Source organism: Patagioenas fasciata, chromosome 11 (genome assembly GCF_037038585.1).
Source record: "Patagioenas fasciata isolate bPatFas1 chromosome 11, bPatFas1.hap1, whole genome shotgun sequence".
NCBI classification, from domain to species: Eukaryota; Metazoa; Chordata; class Aves; order Columbiformes; family Columbidae; genus Patagioenas; species Patagioenas fasciata.
Genome location: NC_092530.1, coordinates 21,745,244 through 21,768,079, shown reverse-complemented (window position 1 = coordinate 21,768,079; position 22,836 = coordinate 21,745,244). Strand labels below are relative to the sequence as shown.

General features: G+C 39.5%; 1 protein-coding gene across 1 annotated transcript in view; it reads right to left on the bottom strand.

The window, feature by feature from the left end:
- LOC136106210 (transmembrane 9 superfamily member 2-like) overlaps positions 1-19,227 on the bottom strand; it is a 30,822-nt gene extending 11,595 nt beyond the window's left edge. Inside the window, exons 1-12 of the mRNA XM_065846415.2 lie at positions 18,967-19,227; positions 18,429-18,496; positions 17,022-17,115; positions 15,248-15,375; positions 14,889-15,018; positions 12,510-12,637; positions 10,883-10,994; positions 7,781-7,860; positions 7,047-7,155; positions 3,874-4,006; positions 2,362-2,481; positions 2,128-2,185 (exon numbers count right to left, since the gene is read on the bottom strand). Coding sequence (XP_065702487.1) covers positions 2,128-2,185; positions 2,362-2,481; positions 3,874-4,006; positions 7,047-7,155; positions 7,781-7,860; positions 10,883-10,994; positions 12,510-12,637; positions 14,889-15,018; positions 15,248-15,375; positions 17,022-17,115; positions 18,429-18,496; positions 18,967-19,083 — 1,277 coding nt within the window. The 5' untranslated portion in view covers positions 19,084-19,227. The remainder of the gene's footprint in view (positions 1-2,127; positions 2,186-2,361; positions 2,482-3,873; positions 4,007-7,046; positions 7,156-7,780; positions 7,861-10,882; positions 10,995-12,509; positions 12,638-14,888; positions 15,019-15,247; positions 15,376-17,021; positions 17,116-18,428; positions 18,497-18,966) is intronic.
- Between the last annotated feature and the right edge of the window lie 3,609 nt (positions 19,228-22,836).

The window sequence follows — 22,836 nt, the reverse complement described above, 5'->3', positions numbered from 1 at the left end:
TAACATCTCATATTTAGGAACCCGCACATCGCTCACAACAAATGTATACCCTGCCACAGTGTGTGTCACAGCAATAGGGTAGCAGAAGGGTGGATTAAACAGGGCTCTTCCCTACAACAAAAATCTTTGTATTAACACAGTTAAGCAGCCCGCACCTTTGGAGAATTTAAATAAAGGCTGCATCAGTCATGACATGTCTCCAGACCTGTTCTTCCCTCCCCAGTTAAATGCATCTGCCTCGTTTTCTAAACATCCTGGGAAAACACTAGAAAAGAACTTCAAGATACATGATGAAGATTTCAAACATCTCGTTCTGAAAACGAGGCAAAAAGTACTGCAAAGGAACCTCATAAAAAAGCCTGCTTGAATTTCCATTATTCATGGATTCAGAGATGTATCACAGAAAACTCATCCTCAGGAAGGGCCCCTGCAAAGTGCACCATTATCTGGGTTTTGTTAAAAAAAGTGGTCCTGAGGCAGAATTTACACTGCCCTAAAGCAAATATGAATCCTCCACTGTATTTAATTTAAAAAGGAAGAAGGAAGGATCAGAGCACTGGGCAGGCTCCTTTTTCCCTAGGAGAGGCCTTACACTTGCTAAAGCTGTTTGGGGGAATAGACTTGTTAAATAAGCACAACCAAGCAACCTCTGGTGTAAGTATCTTGTTGAACAAAATACAAAAATCAAATCCATTTTAGAAGTCTTGCTAATCTTCATCATCTGCTCTAACTCGTAATGCAGACCCTACTTACCCCCTCCAAAGTTAGAAAAAAAAACCCTGCAAATATGAACTCCCATCAGTCTATTGAGACTATATGGCCTTAGGCTGTTTATGATATTATGCAAATTCACTGAACTAGCATAGCATAATCAAGACATCTGTTCCTATTTTACCATCCCCAATCATTTTACTTCCTCTGTGAAGCTTAATTTATTTGGGAGTTTAAATGATCAGCATGATATTTCTTCCACCAATAAATATTTTCTTCTCTCTCAAGATAATATCTAAATGACAGCAGGGAGACTGATGCACATTTTGTTTAGAAATAAGATTCCCTCATAGAAATACTACACTCGGTAGTTATCGAATGCATTACATTTCATTTGATGAAATTCTACTATACTCAAAACCAAGTCATGTTTTATTCATTCTTGGCTTTTTTGGAGGGAAGAACTACCTTAAGAAATTATTTATAACCTTTTCCTCAACTTTTGCCAAGGACATTTGTCAAGGGATAGCTTCACGTACCCAAAGTTGCAACTAAGAAATATGGAAAACTTGCAGAAAAAATTAGTCTCTGCTCCCTTTCTTCACTGATCTAATTCTCATTAGATGTCTTGAGAGCTATGAGAAAACGAAAGGGAGGAAAGCTATTGCTCTTCCCAGGCACAACAGTATTGGGCTCAGTATGATACACCCTGCAGCCATATCCAAAAATGGACACTACCTACATTTATATAAGATGATTATAACCAGTTTAAGAGGATCTCTGCATTATTCTCACCCGGAAGCACGCTTAACTTCTACTGTATGGTATAACAGTATATAACTATTTACTTTAAAAAGTCATAACTTCTTGTATCTTTTTCAGTAACATAGTTACAATAAAACACTGGTACTAAAAGGTAATAGAGATTCTCCCTAAAGTGCAGTTTCTCCCTATTTACAGAAGCACACTACAAAGTTGCCCCAAAAACCACCTACTTGCAACAAAGTGGCCGCCGCCATTACCAGTTACAACAGGATTACCTGGACCACACCAAGTGCTGTGGTACCAAACTGGAATTACTCCATCACTATTCCTGATGTTCTGGTGTGGTGATTCTCAAAAGCTGTGACACTATCATGCAAGAGAGTCACGTCATTCCTCCTGCCCCACAGATGATTACAAACCGAGATGCTAATAAGACTGTTCTAGAGTACTGTGCTCCAGTTCCTCAGAATTCAGTTTTCATTATATTCACAGATAGGCCACATACAAAAGGAACAGCAACTTGGAGAACAATATAGAAAATAAACACACAAATAAGCATCATAACAAATCAGTTTTTTCCCCCACTGCTTCCCGCCATAGATTCATTTATACTTAAAAATAAAGGAAAGAATGAGGGGAAATTATACTAACCCAGGGCAAAGCAGAGCTGTAAGCAAAACATTTGTCTTCCACTTCTCGCCTCTAAACGCTGAGGGAAAAAGTAAAAACAATTTCAAGTTCAGAACTTTTTCCAACTATTTTGCAGTATGGCAGCAAGAAGCAGATTTGTTGTCTGAGACACCAGCTCCAGTCCAACATTTATATTAAGCCCAGCAATTATGAATTTAACCTGCTGCGTCCCATCAAACAAACACATGTACTTACTCTTGTACATTCTAGCAGACACATAACCAGCTGGAGTTCCCAGTAAGACCCACAAGACAACTGCACAGGTCATCAAAGCACCACGGTTGGCAGGAGAAAGAAAACCAAGGCAAGCTAGGACTAAAGAGACAAAAAGATTTAGTCACCTGTGGATACATGTCAAAATTTCCTTGGAACACATATAACACTGTTTCCTTTGACTATCAGATATTTAAATGAAGACCATGTGCATAAACTCTCATATGTTCCCATCACATGACCATACCCCAAATGACACTGTTTAATTCATAATAAAAGCATTATTTCTACCACATCTTTTAAAGAGTCTCTTGTAGCCAGAAGACTGAAAAATAAAACAGAAAAACCTTTGACAGAGCTAAGGGTTTTTTTAATTGGGGGAAGGTTGGGGATTTTTTGGGGATTTTTTTAGGGTTTGTTTTGGGGGGTTGGGTTTTTTTGTTTGGTTGGTTTTTATTTTATTTTAGCAGGGAAGGCGGGTGGTTTTGTTTTTTTAAGGTAGAAATAAGTGCGAAGACAGACAACCTTATGAGTCACATTTACTCAAGGCTCCCTGTGTCTGAACCAATCGTAGAGGCCAACCCAGAGATACTCTCAGGACTTGTCAGTGACCTCCAGCAGGAAGTTTTGGTTTTGAACAGAAAAAGGATGTTTTTTCATTCCCTCAGTTTCTTTCTATACTATACTGGTTGCACAGGAAACTACTACAGTCAAGCAAGATACAAAGAACTGTGACCAACACTGAAAGACAAGCCTGTCAAGAAAATTCTATTTATCTTATAGTATCATGTAATCAATAGGAAAAAAAAAAAAAAGGCAGCTCCTGTATGAAAGACAAAAAAAATCTGAATAAAACCTAGAAATCAGGATTTGAAAAATTCTGCTTTTGTAACAATCATCAGTATACTTTCCAGTTCCACTCGGGAGTAAGAAAGTAAATGGTGATATAATTTATAGGTAACGTATAATAAAACACCAACTTGTGAGAGTCTACATCATCACATGCATATATAGCTATTTATGGTAGGCTCTCATTATCTCAATGTTGTGTCAGTATTATTTCATTGGCACACATTCTCGCTCTTATTTCTGCGTGGCTGCAGGCTGTTGTGTCAAACGTATTAGATAGAAAGCGTTCTGAGGACATTAAAGCTTCGATTAGATGTCTTTGAACTTGCACTACTGGATCTTTGGATAATTTACAGCATGACAAACTGTTTTTGTTTTTCAAAAAGAAACTTGTAACCAGGAAGCTCAGTTTCTGCAATCATGAAGAATCTGAATTAGCCCAGATACCACAATATTTTGAATGACACCACTTACAACAGCATTACTGAAGTGATCCAGATTATCGTTATGAAACAGTATTAGTATTTTATTTTGCTAAAGGAAGGACTTTGTTTCCAAAAGCAAGCCTCTATCATTTGTTTAATAAGATTGTATCTTTCTTACCGTATTACACTACAAACACACCACCTTAGTGAAGTTACTTACATAAAGTAATAAATGTCATAATGAAAATTTGCGTTCCTTGGCCCAGAAAGACAGACAGTAACATTCCTTTCCTTGGAGGTCTAAACACATCTCCATGAACCAGCTTCCAGCCAAATTCCTCTTGGGCATCTTCCTGTATAAAATCAACAATGTCTTTAGCAAAGATGCATAATGCAGTAGTGAATTAACACAAACAAGATGAAAAATACATATTTAAAGTTTGATTAACTTCCAGTTTAGATCCAAAGGCACACTAATTGCATTTGATTCATCATTCATTGATTTTATAACCCCCTAATGGTTCAGTGAAAAGAAAAAGGCAGAATTTATCAAGAAAACCCTCATCTCTTAAAGCAAGAAAAAGTAAAAATGAAATGTAATTAGCCACACCATATAACATCATTCTAAATTTAAAACTAAAACAAAGCATTCCATTTAATTTATCTTGGATTACAGCATTTCAATCTAGTTCAAGCATTCATCTTTCTTTTTGCTTCCATTACAAAGCTTATCAGTCTCAATGACAACATTGGAAGAGAATGAAATGGTCCCTGTACCCTGGAAGAACGTCTGCTCCCTAGAGTCACTGGGGGCAAATACCAACACTCTTTGTCTCACTGTCAGGGATGGATGGATGGATGGCACTGGGTGGGGGGATCCTCAGTCCAGCGGTTCTAAGGAACCACTGCTGAAGAATAAAACTTTTCAGTAAAGTCACTCAAAACAAACACCTCATAAAACAAACAAACAAAACCAGACAAGGCCACAAATAACCAATGGCTCAAGAAGACCACTCTCTTCCTCACCAAGCTACAGGTTTCATTCCACCTAGGAGTACTGAGTTTAGTTGAAGGGACTGCTTACCACTAGAATTACAGCACACAAGAAACAGGGTAACAAAGATTACAGACCAAATCAGCGAGTGATATACAGCATCTTAAGACAGATTAAAGAGATTTAAAAAAAGAGGACAGGAGTTCTGCCTCTCACTGTTGAAAAGATATTGACATGAATTGCCTTAAATTCAGTTCAGGAATCTTCTCTTAGCCATAAGACCCTAAAACTAATCTAATGATTTCTAAACACTTAGTTAATGTATTTCTCACTCAATCTACATCACAGTGAAGGCCAGTTGGTATTAGCTGAATGTTAAATGAACATACTAAGACCACGATCACTGGTTTGTGCATCTCTTTGCAGGTAGAATCACCAGCATTTCCTAACTGTGAGATACTAATTTGTTTCACCGCAGCTTCCTCAGCCCAGGTCCTCTTTTGAACAATTACTTCACAACTTTTTAAAATCAGCTCCTTGAACTGCAACAGTTCTTTAAGACTCTTAGAACTGGCGAGAAAATAAAGTGCGATTTTTTTAAATCCACACCTATCCCTACTGTTAGCCATGAAAACTAATCAAGCTTCTACAAATCTTGCTCTTTATCGCATTAAGAATGACCAACTAATAAAGATAACACAGTATAACATACTGAACGTAATTTAATTGAGAGATCAAACAGAAGCTTCACAAAAACAATCAGTTAAAGGATGTGGAGAAATTCTTCCACTTTAATTACTCTCTGGATTTGCATTAACAAAAGATATTAAATATCAAAAACACAAAGAAGAATAAAAGTACTTTCAAATATTTTAGTTCCAATATGAAACATTTTTGTGCATTTTAAAGTATTTCTTTATCTGGATAGCCAGCAACAACAGTGAAAATTCAAACCTTTGTAGTATCTGACATCATTTCTCATCTTTGGCTTGCAGATACCACTTGTACTAGTGAGAAAGGGTAATTTTTACTCAGCCTTCCACTCACAGTGAACTGGTCAAGTCTTTTAAACTCACTATCAGTCGTAATTTTTTCCACCAAGGCAGCAAGTCACTACAGGGACCTGCCCCTTCGCTATTTTAAGGAGTATATGTTTCAAAAGAACTTGCAATAGGTTCAGTTGGATGGCAACAAGCTCCAGTCTCTATGCTAATTCAGACAAGCCAGGCTCAGCTTGACACAGTGATCACCAGGAGAATTATATTAAAATAAAATTAAAAAAAAAAATAAATACACACACCAATTTGTTCTAATGCAATTAGACATCAGAAGTGTGTTGCACAAGAACTGCAATATTACAATCTCCTAACTGTAGACAAAAAGCAAAATCAATTTGTATTAGCCTATGTTAATCAGAATCTCTTTCATAATATTTAGTGTGACAACTACTGATTCTCACACTACTTTCACTCCATTACTAGCTGTTGGTTTAATTTTTGATCCTCTTTGCAATAATCATCCGATGTAGGGTTTAAAAAAAAATACACTTTGCTGTATGAAGTTCCGTAGCATATTTCTCATGAAATTCAGACCACAAACTTTCCAAACTTCACAAGTCACAAGCTAGCACACTTCCTGTCTGGACAAACTACCCCACAAACTCCTATAAAGAAATACCACCTCGGAACTGGAAAAATTACAGCAATTGAGCTTCCTAATGCAGCATCATTGCAATAGGGACAATACCTGGCTGCAGTCATTTTAAGCCTGATCTCTTAAAGAGGGGAGAAGACAGTTATCAACAAAAATAACTGTTCTCTTCACAAGCTTAGTTGTTCAGACTACAAAACGCATTTTTAGAGAGAAAAATAGACCAAAGTGGGTAGCAAAGTCTTTGCTTCTGTGCTACAGATGTCTGTGCAACAGATACAGCGCAGGTCCTCCGCTAAGGCCACATAATGTGACTTTAAACAGGGCTGCACTGCCAAGGTATTTTAAGTAATCCCAGGTTGCCATAGTCACGGAATTACTGAATGGTTGATGCTGGAAGGGACCTCTGGAGGTCATCCTGTCCAATCCCCCTGCTCAAGCCAGGCCACCTAAAGCAGGTGACCCAGAACCATGTCCAGATGGCTTCTGAATATCTCCAAGGATGGAGATCCCATAAATAACACACTGGCTGCTTAGGTCAGTGTCACCACAAGCTACGTGTCCAGATTGACTTCATAATGTAACCACAAGATTCAGGAGGAATTCCCACATCTTGATAGTCAACCAGTGTCAGAACACTTATCTATTACATTGTATTAAATTCTTGGTAGTTACACATCTCTTTAGATTGTAATTGAAAACTGATAGACAAAAAATGTGCCCACATAAGAGCTGTTAATCTTACTCACAGAAGAGTCAATCTGGTTGTATCTTGCAATGTCTTTATGAAGAGTCCTCAGAATGATCATAGCCACCATGCCAGATAAGAAGAGAACGATTACAAGGGAATTCATTATACTGTAGATAAAGAAAAAGTCAAGCTTTCAATCCATTTATTCAGGTTTCAGGACATGCACTCCAATTCATACCATATATTTAATCAGATTAGTCTTTTCAAACACTTTACACTGCAAAACATTAACATTTCAACATAAATTATATACTTACTTGGTATCATTTGCATGGTACAGAAGGAAATAAGGAAGAGCTTTTCATATACATCTTTTACTTATAAAAAAGCCCTTCTTTTTACTGTAAGCAGCTGCTGAGCCCAAACCATGCAGTACACTTATGTACCTCTCACTTGGCAGTTAGAGAAAGCCAGACAGTAACAATAAGAACACTGCAGAGCAACAACGTCTCAGAAGTTCTACAGAATGGAGATGACAAAACTAAAATGATGGCAGCTGCTTTTCGGTTATTAATGGTGCGTTCCTTCGGACAAATGCAATACTACAGTTACTCCCAAGAGGTGGAAGACAGATAAAAGTTATTTCGCATATGAAAACAAGGAAGTTTTCTTGCAGGAAAGCTAACAGACTTTCTTTCTACTGCAGCAGAAGTTATATATCCCTAGAAGCACAAATTCAAAATCTTTGTGCTCCCCCTGCAAGGTTATTCACTGAATCAATGTAAATCTTACCTAAACCACTGGATGTTTGTATGTGGCATAGACTCCAAAATATAGTCCCATCTGGAAGCCCACTTAATACTATTCTTTTCCTATTAAAAAAATTAAATAGCAATTAATACAAATAAGTACAAATTTATTGCAGTCTGTGAGAAAGAATAAATATATAAAATAACTTCCAGAAACCTCCCCCATTCAGCATTAATATCTAAGCTTGGTATCAACCCTGGATGTTACACCTTCCTCTTGCATTAATTCTTCATATCTCTCCATCCTGTCAAAGAATATCTTGTTTATTGAAATCTCCTATCTACATCTGCCCTCAAATGAGGCTTCACTAAGCCTCATCCTTCCATGATTTGGTATGTAGCTGCCTGCAGCTCCCATATGTACACTCAAAACCAATCACGCCACATCACCACAAGTTACACCCACACAACACACTGATCTTGAAACTTTAATTTTGTTAAACATACTTTATGAGTATGTTTGTAGTTTCTCCTAGAATTTTTCTCTCTCATCATGTTTAATGTATTTAGCACAGGCTTCCTTACTCCCTGCTGTAACGATGTCTGATACAGGCTGTTTTCCACTCTGATTCCTGGCAACTTTCCTTTCCAGATATGCCTGTGCAGGATTTAAGAAATCATTCAGCACTTTCACCTTTGAAAGATGCTTCCATTCTTTTCTGTCTCCTCCTCTAAACATTTCATACCACAGCTGTACAAGCGACGATTCTGACCACAAGCCTTGTCCTCTACAGCTTGTCTCATGGGATGTACGTTTGCTGTCCTGTTATCAAATTCGGACTCCCGGCTGGCATGAAGTTCAGCAAAACTTCATTTATTCACCACGTGATAAATTTGTACAGTTTATTCTCAAAATTTAGACTATGTCTGCAGCCCAGAATTTTTAAGTTCTGACTCTATGTTCTGGATCAAGAACACATAACACAACAAGGTGGCTGAAATCGCTGTAAGTTGCATTTTATTGGCCTAATCAGCAGCTGATCAGTAGTTTACAGCTAGTTGTGAGAGAGTTTCAGAAGTGTGGTTCTAAAGTTTGTTACTTGAGTGCTAAACTGCCCACATACTTAGATTTTTGTACACTTATGTATTAAACATCACAGGCACGATGGTGCATATTTTTCATATACACAGAGCTAAATACCTTGTTCGCTTCAATGAATTAAAGCGGATACAATTGCTTTCTCATCAGAAGTCAGCTGTCATATTAGGACCATAAAACAGTTACACATTTTACTGGTTTATGTATTCAGGTTTAGTGAAACTGATATTCTCCTATTTATGGAATCATAGAATCATTTTGTTTGGAAGGGACCCTCAAGATCATCAAGTCCAACCACTACCCTAACTCTGGCACTAAGCCATGTCCCTAGGAACCTCGTCTAAAAGCCTTTTAAACCCCTCCAGGAAGGTAACTCCACCACTGCCCTGGGCAGCCTGTTCAATGCCTGACAGCCCTTCCTGGTAAGAAATTTTTCCTAGTACCAAACCTAAACCTTCCCTGGCACAACTGGAGGCCATTTCTTCTTGTCCTATCACTTGTTATTTGGGAGAAGAGACCAACCCCCTCCATGCAACAACCTCCTTTCAGGCAGTTGTAGACAATGATAAGGTTTCCCCTCAGCCTCCTTTTATCCAGGCTAAACAGCCCCAGTTCCCTCAGCTGCTCCTCGTCACACTTGTGCTCCAGGCCCCTCACCAGCTTCATCACCCTCCTCTGAACTCTCTCCAGCACCTCAATGCCTTTCTTGTAGGAAGGGGCCCAAAACTGAACACAGGATTCAAGGTGTGGCCTCACTAGTGCCCAGTACAGAGAGACGATCACTTCCTTAGTCCTTAAAATATATATAAAATTATTTTCCCCATACATAAATATATTAAAAATACTTTCCTAGTATTTAAAAATACTTCTCACTGATAAATACTCCCCTTTTAAAGTTATTTTGAAACCATTGATAAAAAAAAAATAAGAGGTATCGGCAGTATTTCAAACCAAAGCTAAGGGAGAACACAAAACCGACAGTTTTGAGGGAGACTGAGACGCGCCGAGCGCCACCTGCTGGACGCGCCGGAACCTGCCGCTGCCACGCCCACCAGCCACGCCCACCTGCGGGCAGCCCACCAGCCAGACACATGATGCCAATAACCGGCCAAAGCTCCCACTGCAATTCTAAATTGCAATTTATCACCTAGATTTCAGCACAGATGTTAATAGACAGGAGGCTCATTCATATAGTGAAACGCGAGGGTCTAAGGAAGAGCAGGTGCCTCAAGGGAGGCGAACATAATACAGAGCTGGGCACCATGAGGTCCCTGGCTCACTCAAATTCCATTTGGTAGAACAAAAGCTGTTGCCATACGATGACTGCTTGACTGCCTATACAAAACTGGTGGTCTCAGGCCAAATCCTGCAAGACTGATGTCTTATGCCAGAAAAATAACCATGTTTTGGGACAGACTGGTACCAAGGTTTGAAGGAGCTTGAACCAAATTACACTAACCCCCCAAGAGACTCACTCTCCACACTGGGGTAAAGGCTCGCAAGAAAGTCTCATTTCCTCCTGTCTAAGTCAAACAGGCTGAATAAAGCATCAGAGTACTAACTCTAAAAAGATAAATGGCCATCTAGTCAAAAAAAAAAAAAGCTAGTGAATAAATTAAAGCAATAGAAACGAGACAAAACCTACAACTTCACTAGAAAAAAAACAGCTTTACAATATGCTAAAAATCAATATTTAACACAAAAGCATCTTTAAATATAATATAAACATGTATTCAACATCAGATTCTCAGTACCATGGCTGAACTCTGAAAACATAGAGCATATCTCAAGGAAGACAACTCTTGCATTTATTCAGCCTACTACCTATTAACATTAAAATAAGACAAACAAAAAGGTCTTCATACATTCCAATTGCCACTTAAACTACAGTAATGGAAAAGTAATAGGTTTGGGGGAAACTGCTTCACATGACCATAAGGAATTTACACTGCTTAAATCCACTTATGGCTATCAGCAAATTGACATCAAAACAACTGGATATTCTTTTGGAGAATTACATATTCATGTAACAGATTCAATACTTACTTCAAATGTCACAGAGTAAGTGTAGATCAAATTCAGTTTATTGGTGAATTCTCCAGGAATCTCCATAGGCGGACCTTCACAGCTTAAGTTGTTCTCATCTGTATGTTTGTAGCTAAGGGGAAACAAAGAAAGTTAAATAAAATTGCACATGCTCTAAAGGATGAATTTTCTCAAATTCTTTTCTAAGTAAAAGGAATTTGTTATTTAATAAAAACCAAATGAAACACACCACAAAGAGAGCTGTGTATATTACTTTGTACCAGTTATTCAACTTCTTTGAGAACCTGCTTTTCTGTTCTTCTACCAAAGAGTGAAGATCTCAATGTATATTTTTATGAATACTTATGTTTGTGGCTAGAGATAATATGAGAAAAATAAAATCATGTCTATAATTAGGCATAAGTATTCAGAATTTCTGTAACAGCCTTAAAACCACAACAGAACTGAACACTAGTTCTCGGGAGAGCTTCAAGGTTGAAGCAAAGCCCCAAGGAAAACATCAGGTCAGAGAAGAACAAAATTAAGGTTATGTGTAACCTAACCATGCCCCCTTGTGGTCCGCATTACTGGCGAAAAGATAAATTCTCACTTTTCAAACAGTCAGGATGCAACTGAGAAAGCGTTAATTTAAAGATTGGAGAAGGCTGGTAGAATCTTCTTGTCACCATATCAGAGCAGAGGTAAATGGAAGGAATAAACCTGCACAGCAAGTATAACTCACTAAAAACACACTATACCATGGCAACAGAAAAAGCAAGTATATCCAAGGCATGTTATATCATACATGTCTGTATGACTTGAGAAACTGGTAGTGTAATTTAAGAATGTACTTAGTCTCTGTAGAAAATAGGGAAGAGTTTAGCTAAAAAATAAAGCAGCATCTTACTTTGAAATTCTAAAAACAGGTTGTGCTTTTCAATATAGTAAGTATTAACTGTGCATGAACAGACTGATAAGAGGCCATAGTAATCCCTTCTGTCTGTTTCTGACCTCTGAATTGCTGCATCTCCTCTCTGGTCAACAGAAATACATAAATTAAGAAACCACTGTTTAAGAAAACAAGTTAGTTTTAGAAAATTAGTCATCGTCTTCTGCTGTTCTGAATACCAGTATTAACTTGATATTCTGCCTATACCTCAGTATCCAAACTAACACAGGGAAAAGTACACCAGTAAAAATACTGTACCTTCATACAAAGTAGATTTGGGAGGCAACACAGCAACAATAATAGAGATGACACGGGAAACTGTCACTCAGTTAAAGGATGTTTCTCAGTGCATCTGAAAACATGTCTTTTGAAACAAGGTAATGCACACCCAGAGGAACATCAATAAACACATGAGAAAGCTTTTATTGTTTGTGTCAGGTTCTGAAAGTCTGCATAAGCAGTTTTTCCATCAGGAGAAACTTTGGGGCACCTTTCTAAAGCAAAGTTAAATGACATTTACAGTTGTGGAACTACTCGTTATTATGCTAGTTCCAGTTTTGAACCACTATACTAAAAGTTTTATCAGAATTCAGAATAACCCATCCCTCAGAACTTACTGACACCAGGTATCATTTCTAAGTTTGCAACTACTGTCAGGACTCCCTAGTACTAGAATTTGCTGCCCTAATGGACAGTTACCTTTGTGGTCTCAGCCTTGCCATCACCAGTCTCGCACCGGGCCAGTTTTCATCCTTCCCACTATGGTACATGATTGTTATGTCAACGTGGTTGAAGAGGTAGAAAGTGTTCTTCTTGTTAAACTCTGACTACAAAATATCATCAAGAGATTGAGAAACCTCTCCAACAGGAGGGGGCGCAAGCAGCCAAGAACTTTAAAAATGAGATTACTGTCCAATGAAGGAACAAGAAAAAGGGGAAATATGTGAACATTCACTCTTTTTAATATACCTGTATAAAATATTCATATATTTTCTATATATTCTGTTGTATTACAGAAATACAAACCAACATATTAAAGTATCATATCTGTGTTACTAGTAAAATTTAAATGTATTTGACACCATTTTTGCATTTGCAACAAAAAGCTACCAAAACAAGTTCAAAGATGTGTTTATTCAATGTACAAGTAATTCAGATTCATCATGTATCTTCACCCCACACTCCTCCTGGTAGACACTCCAGCTATCAAAGCTTACAAACCAAGTTCTGTTTCAAAATACTACCTTCACCTTCAGTAGCTATTCTGATTTCTCATCCCTGTCCTTTCAGAATTCAGAATTACAAAGAACTGCATAAAGCTCAGATGATACCAGAGTCAAATAAAAGTGGACTTGGATATTCTGTTCTCCTCAACACTGTCATTGTTTAAAAAGCTTTAATTTTATTTAGGGGAGCAGGATGACAGACTGCTAGTTGAATTTCCAAGGAAAAAAAAAACATACACCTTTATTCGCCATGTGTATTTCAATTGCAACACAACTTCTGTACCCTGTCCCGTCACTGGAAAATATGAAGGTATCTTGCATTAAATTTATCTGGATTCCTCTTCTTTCACTGTGATCAAGATTCCCATCAGGAGAAGACTAGAATCATACCTGTGCCATACTATAACCTCATCTTTAGATACTCGTCTCCTCCATTTCCAAAGTAGCAGTTGATGCGATAAAGTAGCTCATCAGCTGCATAAATACAAGGACGAACTGTAGCTGTGCCACTGCATTATAACAATCCCTTTCCAGGCCCCATTTTTGAAGAGATAATTATGTCTGCTGGGATGGGCATTTGGGTATACTCCTAAAAGAGGATGACATTCCGCAATTCAGCCCAGAGATTACACTCATATCCACGGGGCTACTTTTTAATTTGCCCATGTAACAATCACCCCTCCAGCACTATACCATGCAACATTCTCATCCCATTTAGAATCTACAGACTAAAACTGACATTGGGTATAGCAGATACACTGGCAAAGCATCCACAGCACAGCTAGCACATAAGATTTGCAGAGCACTTCATGGATACACAGTACAAGCTCCCTAAGTACTCATTAGGAAATTCAACCACTGCTGCCTATGTATGAAGCTCCACCTTCCCAAAAAACAAACAACTTTACATTCAAGTTGCTGATTTTGCTACAACCATTTTCTGTGTACCAGACAGCTCCCAACTCCACAGACACCAGCATCAACTTAAAATAAAAAACAAACAAACTCACATACAAATATAGTTGAACACCTAACTAGAATAGGTTATTCAATTCACAGACCATTTTCAATGGTTTAGGGAACCTGAGGAGTTGGAAGGTGACTGTTGACCAAGTAAACTGAACATGCGTGACAAAGGCATCACCTGCAAGAAGCATCACACCAGCTGAATACACGTAAATTTACTGCACTGCATACAAGCAGCAAGTCATGCACCAGAGCAGAAAGCTCTCTCCTCACTGAGAGGAGCCACGGTCCCTCACCGCAGGAGAGATAAAACTGTAACACTATTATCTTTAACTGTACTAATTCACCATAGAACTCTCTAGGATGACTGACGCATTTCAAACTGTTATCAATTTAGTTCTTTCTCTGTCACAGCTGTGTTAGTTATCTTCCAGCCATCTGGGAAAATCTTGACACATTTAACTTGTAAACTGTGCTAGACATAACTTTTGCAACTAGAACACAGCACCCATTTCTAGGTCTTCACTAGAAAGCTCCTATCTGACATTGATAAAAGAAGGTCTTGCACACAAATACACCACGGACAAAGAATTAATAGGTACAAGGATAAATACACATGACATTTCAAAACAAAAACTCCCTTTTCTAAGGCTTTTAGACACCAACGCAGTTGTTTTATCTATATTGGTCAAAAGATCTGTATGAACATATTTTTTTAGATAATTGTATCAGTAAGAACTGCATACAGAAGTAGATTTGTCAATGTCCACATTCTGAACATTAACCATGTTTACAAGGGTATCTGTTCTTTCTCAGGAAAGTTTAAAAATAAAACTGTAAATGAAATTACATCTGCTATACTAATTTAAAAAGTTACACAACTTACATTTATAACACAAGCATCTTTAACTCTACCATCTGGAGTAACAAAACATCCTATTGGAAATCCTGGATTACAGTATTTTTGTCCATCTTCCACATCGTAGCACCACGTTACAGGCATGTTATCGATAATCCTAGACAGAAATCAAAGAACACAACCTCAGAAATGGATGCACTTTATTTCACATTGACATTTAATATTCACATAATGCACACAGTTTTCAACAGTGCTCACAAGATGCACCGTAGATGAAAACTATCACATAGGAGGAAGAAGACAACCACTTAGAACACAGATAACAATGTAAAAAAAAAGCCAGGAAAAAAAAAAAATCCCAGCCTCAAGGACACATCTCATCTTACCAGTGATGCTGATAATTCAGTTGCATTCCTTTCTTCAAAAAAGCCAGTTTGCTTTTATCAGCACTGTTTTCTGGGTCATATGATCTTGTACAAACCTTCTGGCATGTTTGTTGCTCTTTAAAAGTGAACTGTTAAAAAAAAACCCACACAAAGTCATTTCAGCTTTGCTTCAAAAATCTTGTAGAGTTCCTTTTTCATGTAAAGCTGACCTTTTTGAGATTTTTCACCTCCTTGCTATCAAATTTCCTACAGCCAGAATTTCCCATACAGCTTTAACTTAAATGTCAGATGTATAGCCAGCATCAACAATCCCCTTTCACATTTCTTTTTTCTTTTACCAGTTTGTTTTATTTTGGCAACACCTTTTCTGCTAATTTTCAATCTGAAGGTCTATCTGGAGGTAGTTTATCTGGGCTACAGATTTTTAGCAATCTCATCATCTGCTAAACCAGAATTTAACTACACCCTTTTCAAATGTTTCATGTAACATTAGCTGCATTTCCCCATCATGGCTAAGTTATGAGACAAGGCTGCCAAAAACACAAGTTGCACAGCATCTACACTTCGAGTGCGGACACCACCTAACAAAAACATGCTCACATTTGTGTATCGAATTTCTTTTCTAACCCAGTTGAGGTTTACCTGTTAGTGAGCCAACATATCTAAAACATGACTGAAAATTGTAACCTTATCAATGCTGAAGTGCTAAATAACAACAGTATTTTCTAATCACTGTAATGTACAGCCATTTCACACAAGTAATTGTTATAATACTTAATCTACTCAATGGGTATCCAGTCCAAATGAACTATCATGCTACATATTTCAAATCTTATTGTGGCCAGCATCAATATACATTAGCTCAGAGAATCAGAGGGACTTTTAGAAGTTTACCCAAGGGAGTAGGCATCACCTCCTTCACAGTCCTGTGAAAAGATGTGACTAAGTCCCTATAGACTGCATAGCAGCAGACTCAGAAACTCTGCTCCCTCTTTTTCTCACAGGATTTTGGATTATCTAGCAACCCTCACACATAAACAGAGCCCAGTTTTCAGTTTCACCAATAAATTCCAGTTTGGAAGCTACACTTGAACAGCATACACCTTTCAAGCATTAAGAGCCAGTGTTTGACTATATGTCCTTCACTGCCAATAATCTCCCCAAGTTGATTGGACAGCATTTTAGAGCCTTTACATTTGATCATTGCTAATGCAGGGAACAAGACAGAAAAAATATTACATACCTAATATACAAAATACTTCCATACATTTATTTTACAGAAGACTCCAAGCGACATGCATCAACAATGTAAAATTTCATTTTAGACAACAGATCTTAAAGTGTTAAAGCAGGGAAAAGCTGGAAGTGAGCTCCAACTTGGCCTCTCTTTCCCACTCTGGAAATTGCCCAACAGTACAACCAAGTATCTGAAACAGCTCCTGAACCACCAGTTTACAGCCTCCAATATTACATTTAACTAATGATTTCAGATCATCTAACACTCTACACATCTTTAAGATACAGCTTCTGGATTTCTCTCTAATATAGACAAACAAGAAAGACAAATTATTACTGGCTCAGCTTCCCAACTTTAATTAACCACCCTAAGATGTCTTCATGGTGGTGGGGGGTTGTTTTTATTACATAAACAGTATAAAGTTTATACTAAAGATAACTGCACAACCATGACATTTTCAGCTATGTCTATGGATTACAGCCATCAGAAAGACAGCTATCGTATTTAAACAGGATCAACTTCAAGGGACAAAATAACCTTATATGGAGATGATGCTATTCTTTCCCCAAACAGCACTTGTCCAAGATTTTCTGATGGTCTTTTCTCTTCCGTATCTTGACAGAAGTCAAAACTGGAAAAAAAGTGGAAAATATTAGCTTTAATTTTTAATTGACATATAAATGTAAATATCAAGCTAACACAATTCCTTAAGATATGTCCTTAATATGGCAGCTTTCATGCTTCTCTTTGGTGGATCAGCCAGTGTTAGTAAGAATTGTGAGTGCCTTTGCAAATAAATTTGGCATATAGTATATAAAAATAGTGGTATTTTGATATCCATTTCAATCAAGATATATTACAGCTGAAGTACCTTTAACAAAATGAACAATGCTTAGTCCAAGAACCCTTTTCAAATGGCAATTTAAAAGAATAGAATATTTCATATTAAGGGGAAAAAAAAAAGACTACTACAGACTGTCCGTCTCTCTTGCAAAAGTTTCAGAAAAGTAACTACACTCCTTCCTTTAAGGAGTCTTTACAAATAGTATTTCATGTGTAACATGCTTCAAAGAAGGGAAGTGTTTTTAATATTAAATGTGTCACACTGCCAAATGTCATTCACCAATTCTTTTCAACTATACAGAGTCTGAAACAGTTGAATATGGGAAAGAGAACATAACCATCCTGGATTTTTGTTAAACAGGGTTGCAGGGAAAAAAAAAATCACTTATCTTTGACAAACAAGTACGTTTCCTCAATAAGTGCTCCTAAATTAACTGGCTTCCATAAAGTTTAATGCAAATAGAAACACTGCGGACTTCTTAAGATTGTCACTGCTCTTGCTGTTACTGTTTCACTACACAGGATATGATCTACAACACCAGCAAGTTACTCTACTCTGTAAGCCCAAGAGCAAGACAATAAGTCATACTGTGTATCTATACCTATAAATATCTGCAAAACAGGTAATAGGTTTCACAGGCAACAATCAAAAAAAGAACAAACCCAAACAACAAAACACAACCAAACAAAGACTACATACAGAGCTTTCGTGGTAAAAGGAAAAATGACCCTTCTTCCAATTCCTTTTATTTTCCAGAAACAAGAAACACAAAGCTCCTGTCTTCTCATATTTGACCAAAAGGAAGAATTTTCAGACATAGCAAACAATCAACACTAAACCCAGTACTCAGCTCAAAAAAAGCACACCCACTAGAAACCTAGCAGCCTCGCATGTTTCAGTAACTGAGGATGGTTAGGACGCACAGGTATGACCTTCATCCTTCCCGCCCTCTTGAACTTCATTCCTGCCGCTAAATGCTGGATTTACTCTTCCACCCCTACACCCAAAACACACGTGCTGTACCAGGCACTGCATCCCTGAGCTAAGACCAGAAAACAGGCTTTCCAAACACTTCTGCGGGGCTGCTGTGATGTACTTACGCATCGTACTCATAGGGCAGAACCGATTCAACCGAGTCCAGTCTGTTTACGAAGAGCTCGATCAGTGACTGAAACAGGGATGGACAGAGGGAGAAAAAAACATGAAAATACAGACTTGGAGGAACAGATGTGCAGCCGACACGAACCGCATGGGCAGCTGGCAGGAACCGTTACACGTCTCGGAGCTCGCTGTCCCAAAGCGGAGTTACAGCTCCTGACAGGCCCCGGGCTGGGCCGCGCCTCTGCCGCGCTCCCCCCGCAGCACCGCTGGGGCTAAAACAAGGAATGAAGCACCGGGGAGAGACCCTTCCGGCGCTAACTGAAAAGTTCAACGGGAAAAGGGGAGGTTTTCACCCTAAAAACACAGCGGGTGCACCCAAAGGACGGGTGGTTGACTTCCCGGAGTGAAGGCTGCCGCCTGAGGGAGACTGCCCGGGGCCGGCACGCAGCGGGTCCGGGGATACACGGCGGTTCCCCGCCTCGCCTGCACCGCTCAGGGGGGGACCCCTGTGTCGGGCCCTCCCGTGGAGGCTCTCACCTTGCAGCCTTCGGTCTCCTCCCCCTTCTCACAGAAGCTGACAGGCGCCAAGCCGGGCAGGTAGAAAGCGGCACAGAGAGGTGCCACCAGCAAAAGACCGGCTGCCAGCAGCCTCATCTTCCAGCCTGAAGACGCAAAGGCACCATGAGCCGAGGCGGCACCCCCGACTGCCACGGCCAGCGCCTGGCGGAGGCCGCCTCAGCCGAGCCCGGTAGCGGCGGCGTCACGACCGCGTTGAGGGCACGGCGGCTGCGCGGTGAGGGGGTGAGGCGCTGGGCGCCATCTTGAGGGAGGGCACACGGGGGCGCGGCGGCTTTTCTCCTCACGGAGGCCGCCGGAGCTCTGGGCGGGCTGTCGCCTCCCTCTCGCTGGGGAGGTGGTTTCCTTTCTTCTTGCCTTCCACTCTCACCTCAGTCCTTTCTCCTCAAAGCCCTTTGTGGTGACTTGTACCAGAACCTCTTTTTCAGGTTTTAGCACCCAGCATAGCAGAGAGACTTAAACTGGATTTTACCAGCTGAGAAATTATGGGTGGGAAAGTCAAGATTTCTTGTGACTTTTAAGAATTATATTTGATGATGCTTTGATGTCTAGCACAACAGCTTGTGATATTTGCAGCCGATAGCAGCGGGACATGCACCAGTTCGTGGTGCCTCGTGGCTCCTTGCACCATGGTGTCCCCAGCGCTGCCATGAGCACGATGCTGAGCTCCAGGCTCACTTGTTCAGGTAGCAGAGGCACAAGCAGCGCTCAGGGACTGCAAAAACCTTTCTGAGAAGCACAGTAAGTACAAGCCGTGGCTGCAAGCCCAGCTCTGTGCTACCATGACAAGACAGATACTCACTGTTCACTAAAACATTAGGCTGAATGCATTGCTGTCAATACCAGGTAGACAACACCTCCATCTTCCTCTGTCTCCATTTAGGCAAGCTGTTGTCACTCTCGTTTCCAACCTGTGACATTGCATTTGCATTGCCCCTGCAAAAACTCCACGTCCAACAATTTTACTCAGATCATCTATCAGTAGTGAGTCGCCCTTAGCACAGGACAGCACAAGGCAAAAGGAGAACGAATAAAGAGTTCATGATAAGCAATTATCTTGTGTCTTTTCAGCTGAGCCTGGAAGATTTGAATGGTCATTTCAGACAGCTCCAGCTACATGTTGGGGACTCGATCTACCTTGTACTGCTAAACTGAAAGGGGGCACAATTAGATCCCCAGCAGGTGATTTGGGAGAAGCACATTATCGAGTTCCAGCTTAGAAATGGTTGACAAAATCAGTGCCAGAAACAATTATTTTCTGCTGTTGTCATCCATTCTAGACTTTGTTTTACAAACAAAAAATTGCTGAATTTCTATAAATACCTATCAACTGACAGCTGCCTTGAAAATTGCTTTTTGTCATGAAAGTATTAAACTGATCTTTCCCATTACTAGGGTTGGGTTTTTTTACTACCTACCTAGAGGGAATTCCATTCCTTTTTTATTTATTCTGAATGAGTTCTATGTGATCAGATTATTTACATATTAGTCCTCATTCCCCAGCTCTCCTGAACCCTTTATCCAGTTAAAACTCCAAGTATGATGAACTTGGAAAAAGGTCAATATGTTTGATGAAAATGTGCAGCATAGTACAAGGGAGATCCAAAGTACTGCCATCCCATGTAAGTCTGTTCCCTATTCTGCAGGGGGCAATATTAGGACCTCTTATTACTATCTTAATTTCCTACCAGAAAACTCAAAGTTGAGAGATCATTTGCAAAAGAAACTGTCCTGGCTCTTCAGCCTTGAACTTCTTACTGAACACAGAATAAGAAGGATTAGTCTGCATTCAGACTACAGTTTGTTCCCTGAAGGTTTCTGTCATTTTTTTACAAAAATTCAAACTTAAAAAAAAAAAAGGAGGAGAAAGAATTAGAAGAATTATATATCCTCTAGTCCTCTAAGAAAAAAAGAAATCTGTCTTACTGAACTTGGAGCAAGACCATATACAAACTATGTAGTTGAATATACTAAAATACTGTTCTAGTTTGCAATGTAGGTGGAACTAAGATTTTTATGAGAAGCCTGGTGAAGATATCTTTTAGGACAAAGGATAGAAGAATTTGGCCCCAATACAATTTATGTTCAAATAATACAAGTTATGTTCAAATGCTGTTGCCAATGTAAATTATTTCAGTGCTAACCACATCTACCTACATGTACAGTACATGTTAACAGAATGTTAATAAAATGAAGCCTGGAGTGACCAATGAAGTATTTTACTCTTTTAATCAGAGGAAGAGAAGAGAGTTTAGTTTGCATCTGCTTAGCTTTCCAATTACCTGGGAGAGAGTCAGCAAATACACTGCTGTAGGTCACAGAAGCACACAGAGATTTCGCATGTAGATGGCGACTATTTTTAGAACATTTCTTACCAGACTAACAATTGGCTTTAGTTTTCGCTATCCATTACAGGGAGGCTCTGAGGTTTAAATTGTTCTGTATTGAAACTAGAATTCAAACCTCTTTTTCATATGATAATTGGATGAGTATCTAGCTATGCCATTCTTCAGCAACTGCATTGTTATCATGTGCAGTGCCCTCCCACTTCATTACCCAAGGTCATTTTTCCCTTTTCCCATGCACAGTAACAGCATCCAGAAGCTCTCAGCATCTATGCTTGAAAGGTGATACTCTTTAAGTATGTACTGCAGGCTGGAGAAGTGTTTGAGAGCTGCCTTCTTTTGTACTCTCCACAAATCTACTAAGCAATGTTGCTTTCTGCTTTCTCTAACGCAAAGAGCAGTTAAATAACAGTATCTGAGCAGAGGCTGAAAAACTGAACATGAAAGTACAGTCTGATGTTCTCTTATCAGGGTGCGACAATTATGCAGCTCTATACCTGTAACAGTGCTGAGCAGTACCAAGATAGAGCCTATAGACTCTGAGCTACCTCTCAGAAATAAAACTCTGTAAAATACCACAAGGGAGAACAAAAGTCGCAGAGGAGTTGAGAAAGCGGAGAAGGTGACATGCTGGTGGAGAACCTTGTCTCCTGTGACTCTTAAAGACAACACAGCTGAGGAAACTACACCACCATATTTCTGATTGTTTCAGCCCCATCCGTCTCCTCCTCCTCCTCCTCCATGCCACCAGCACAGGTAATGGGAAGACAGTAGACCCAGATGGGAAAAGTGGCTTTTTTTTTTTCCTTTTAACTCCCAGCAGGTTCATTGTGGAGCCCTGCCAGCCCCAGGGACTTCTCGGTGAGGACACGCTATGCTATCTGAAGGGAAAGGGATCTTGGTATGTACAAGCCAGAGCCTGAATACGTGCAAGGCACCACTGACGACCATACAGCATGGATACTCTTAGAAAAGTCTTGGGAAAAACCACCCAGTGTGCTGCCACCGCAGATGCAGGAAGATGGGGTGGCTCTGGAGAGGGGCTCCTCTGACCTGAGACATCTCTGAGCACTGCAAGTCCCCAGGAACACACAGAACAGGCTGCTTGCATCCTGTTAACTCTGTCCTGGGATCAGAGGCTTCCCCTGAGGTTTTAAATTCTCCACTTAATCCCAGTGGGATTTCAGCACGGGAACCACATGTAATAAATAATTTACCTGCGATACATCTTGGCAGTGTGCGCAAGGATGAGCCAGGAGATATAGGAAATCCTAAAACGATCACGGAACCCGCAATGCCTTAACTTTTGCATCGTGTAGAAATCAAGCCTAAGGGTCCTTCTTCAAGGAGTAGGAATGCGTGACACTTACAGGTCCTGGCTACCAGTTTTCAGTAGCCATATTCACCGTGCCTCTGGAATTCTTATAAAAGGACAACAGAGACAGACAGACTTACAAAAACCCTTTTTAAAAAACACACAGAATAC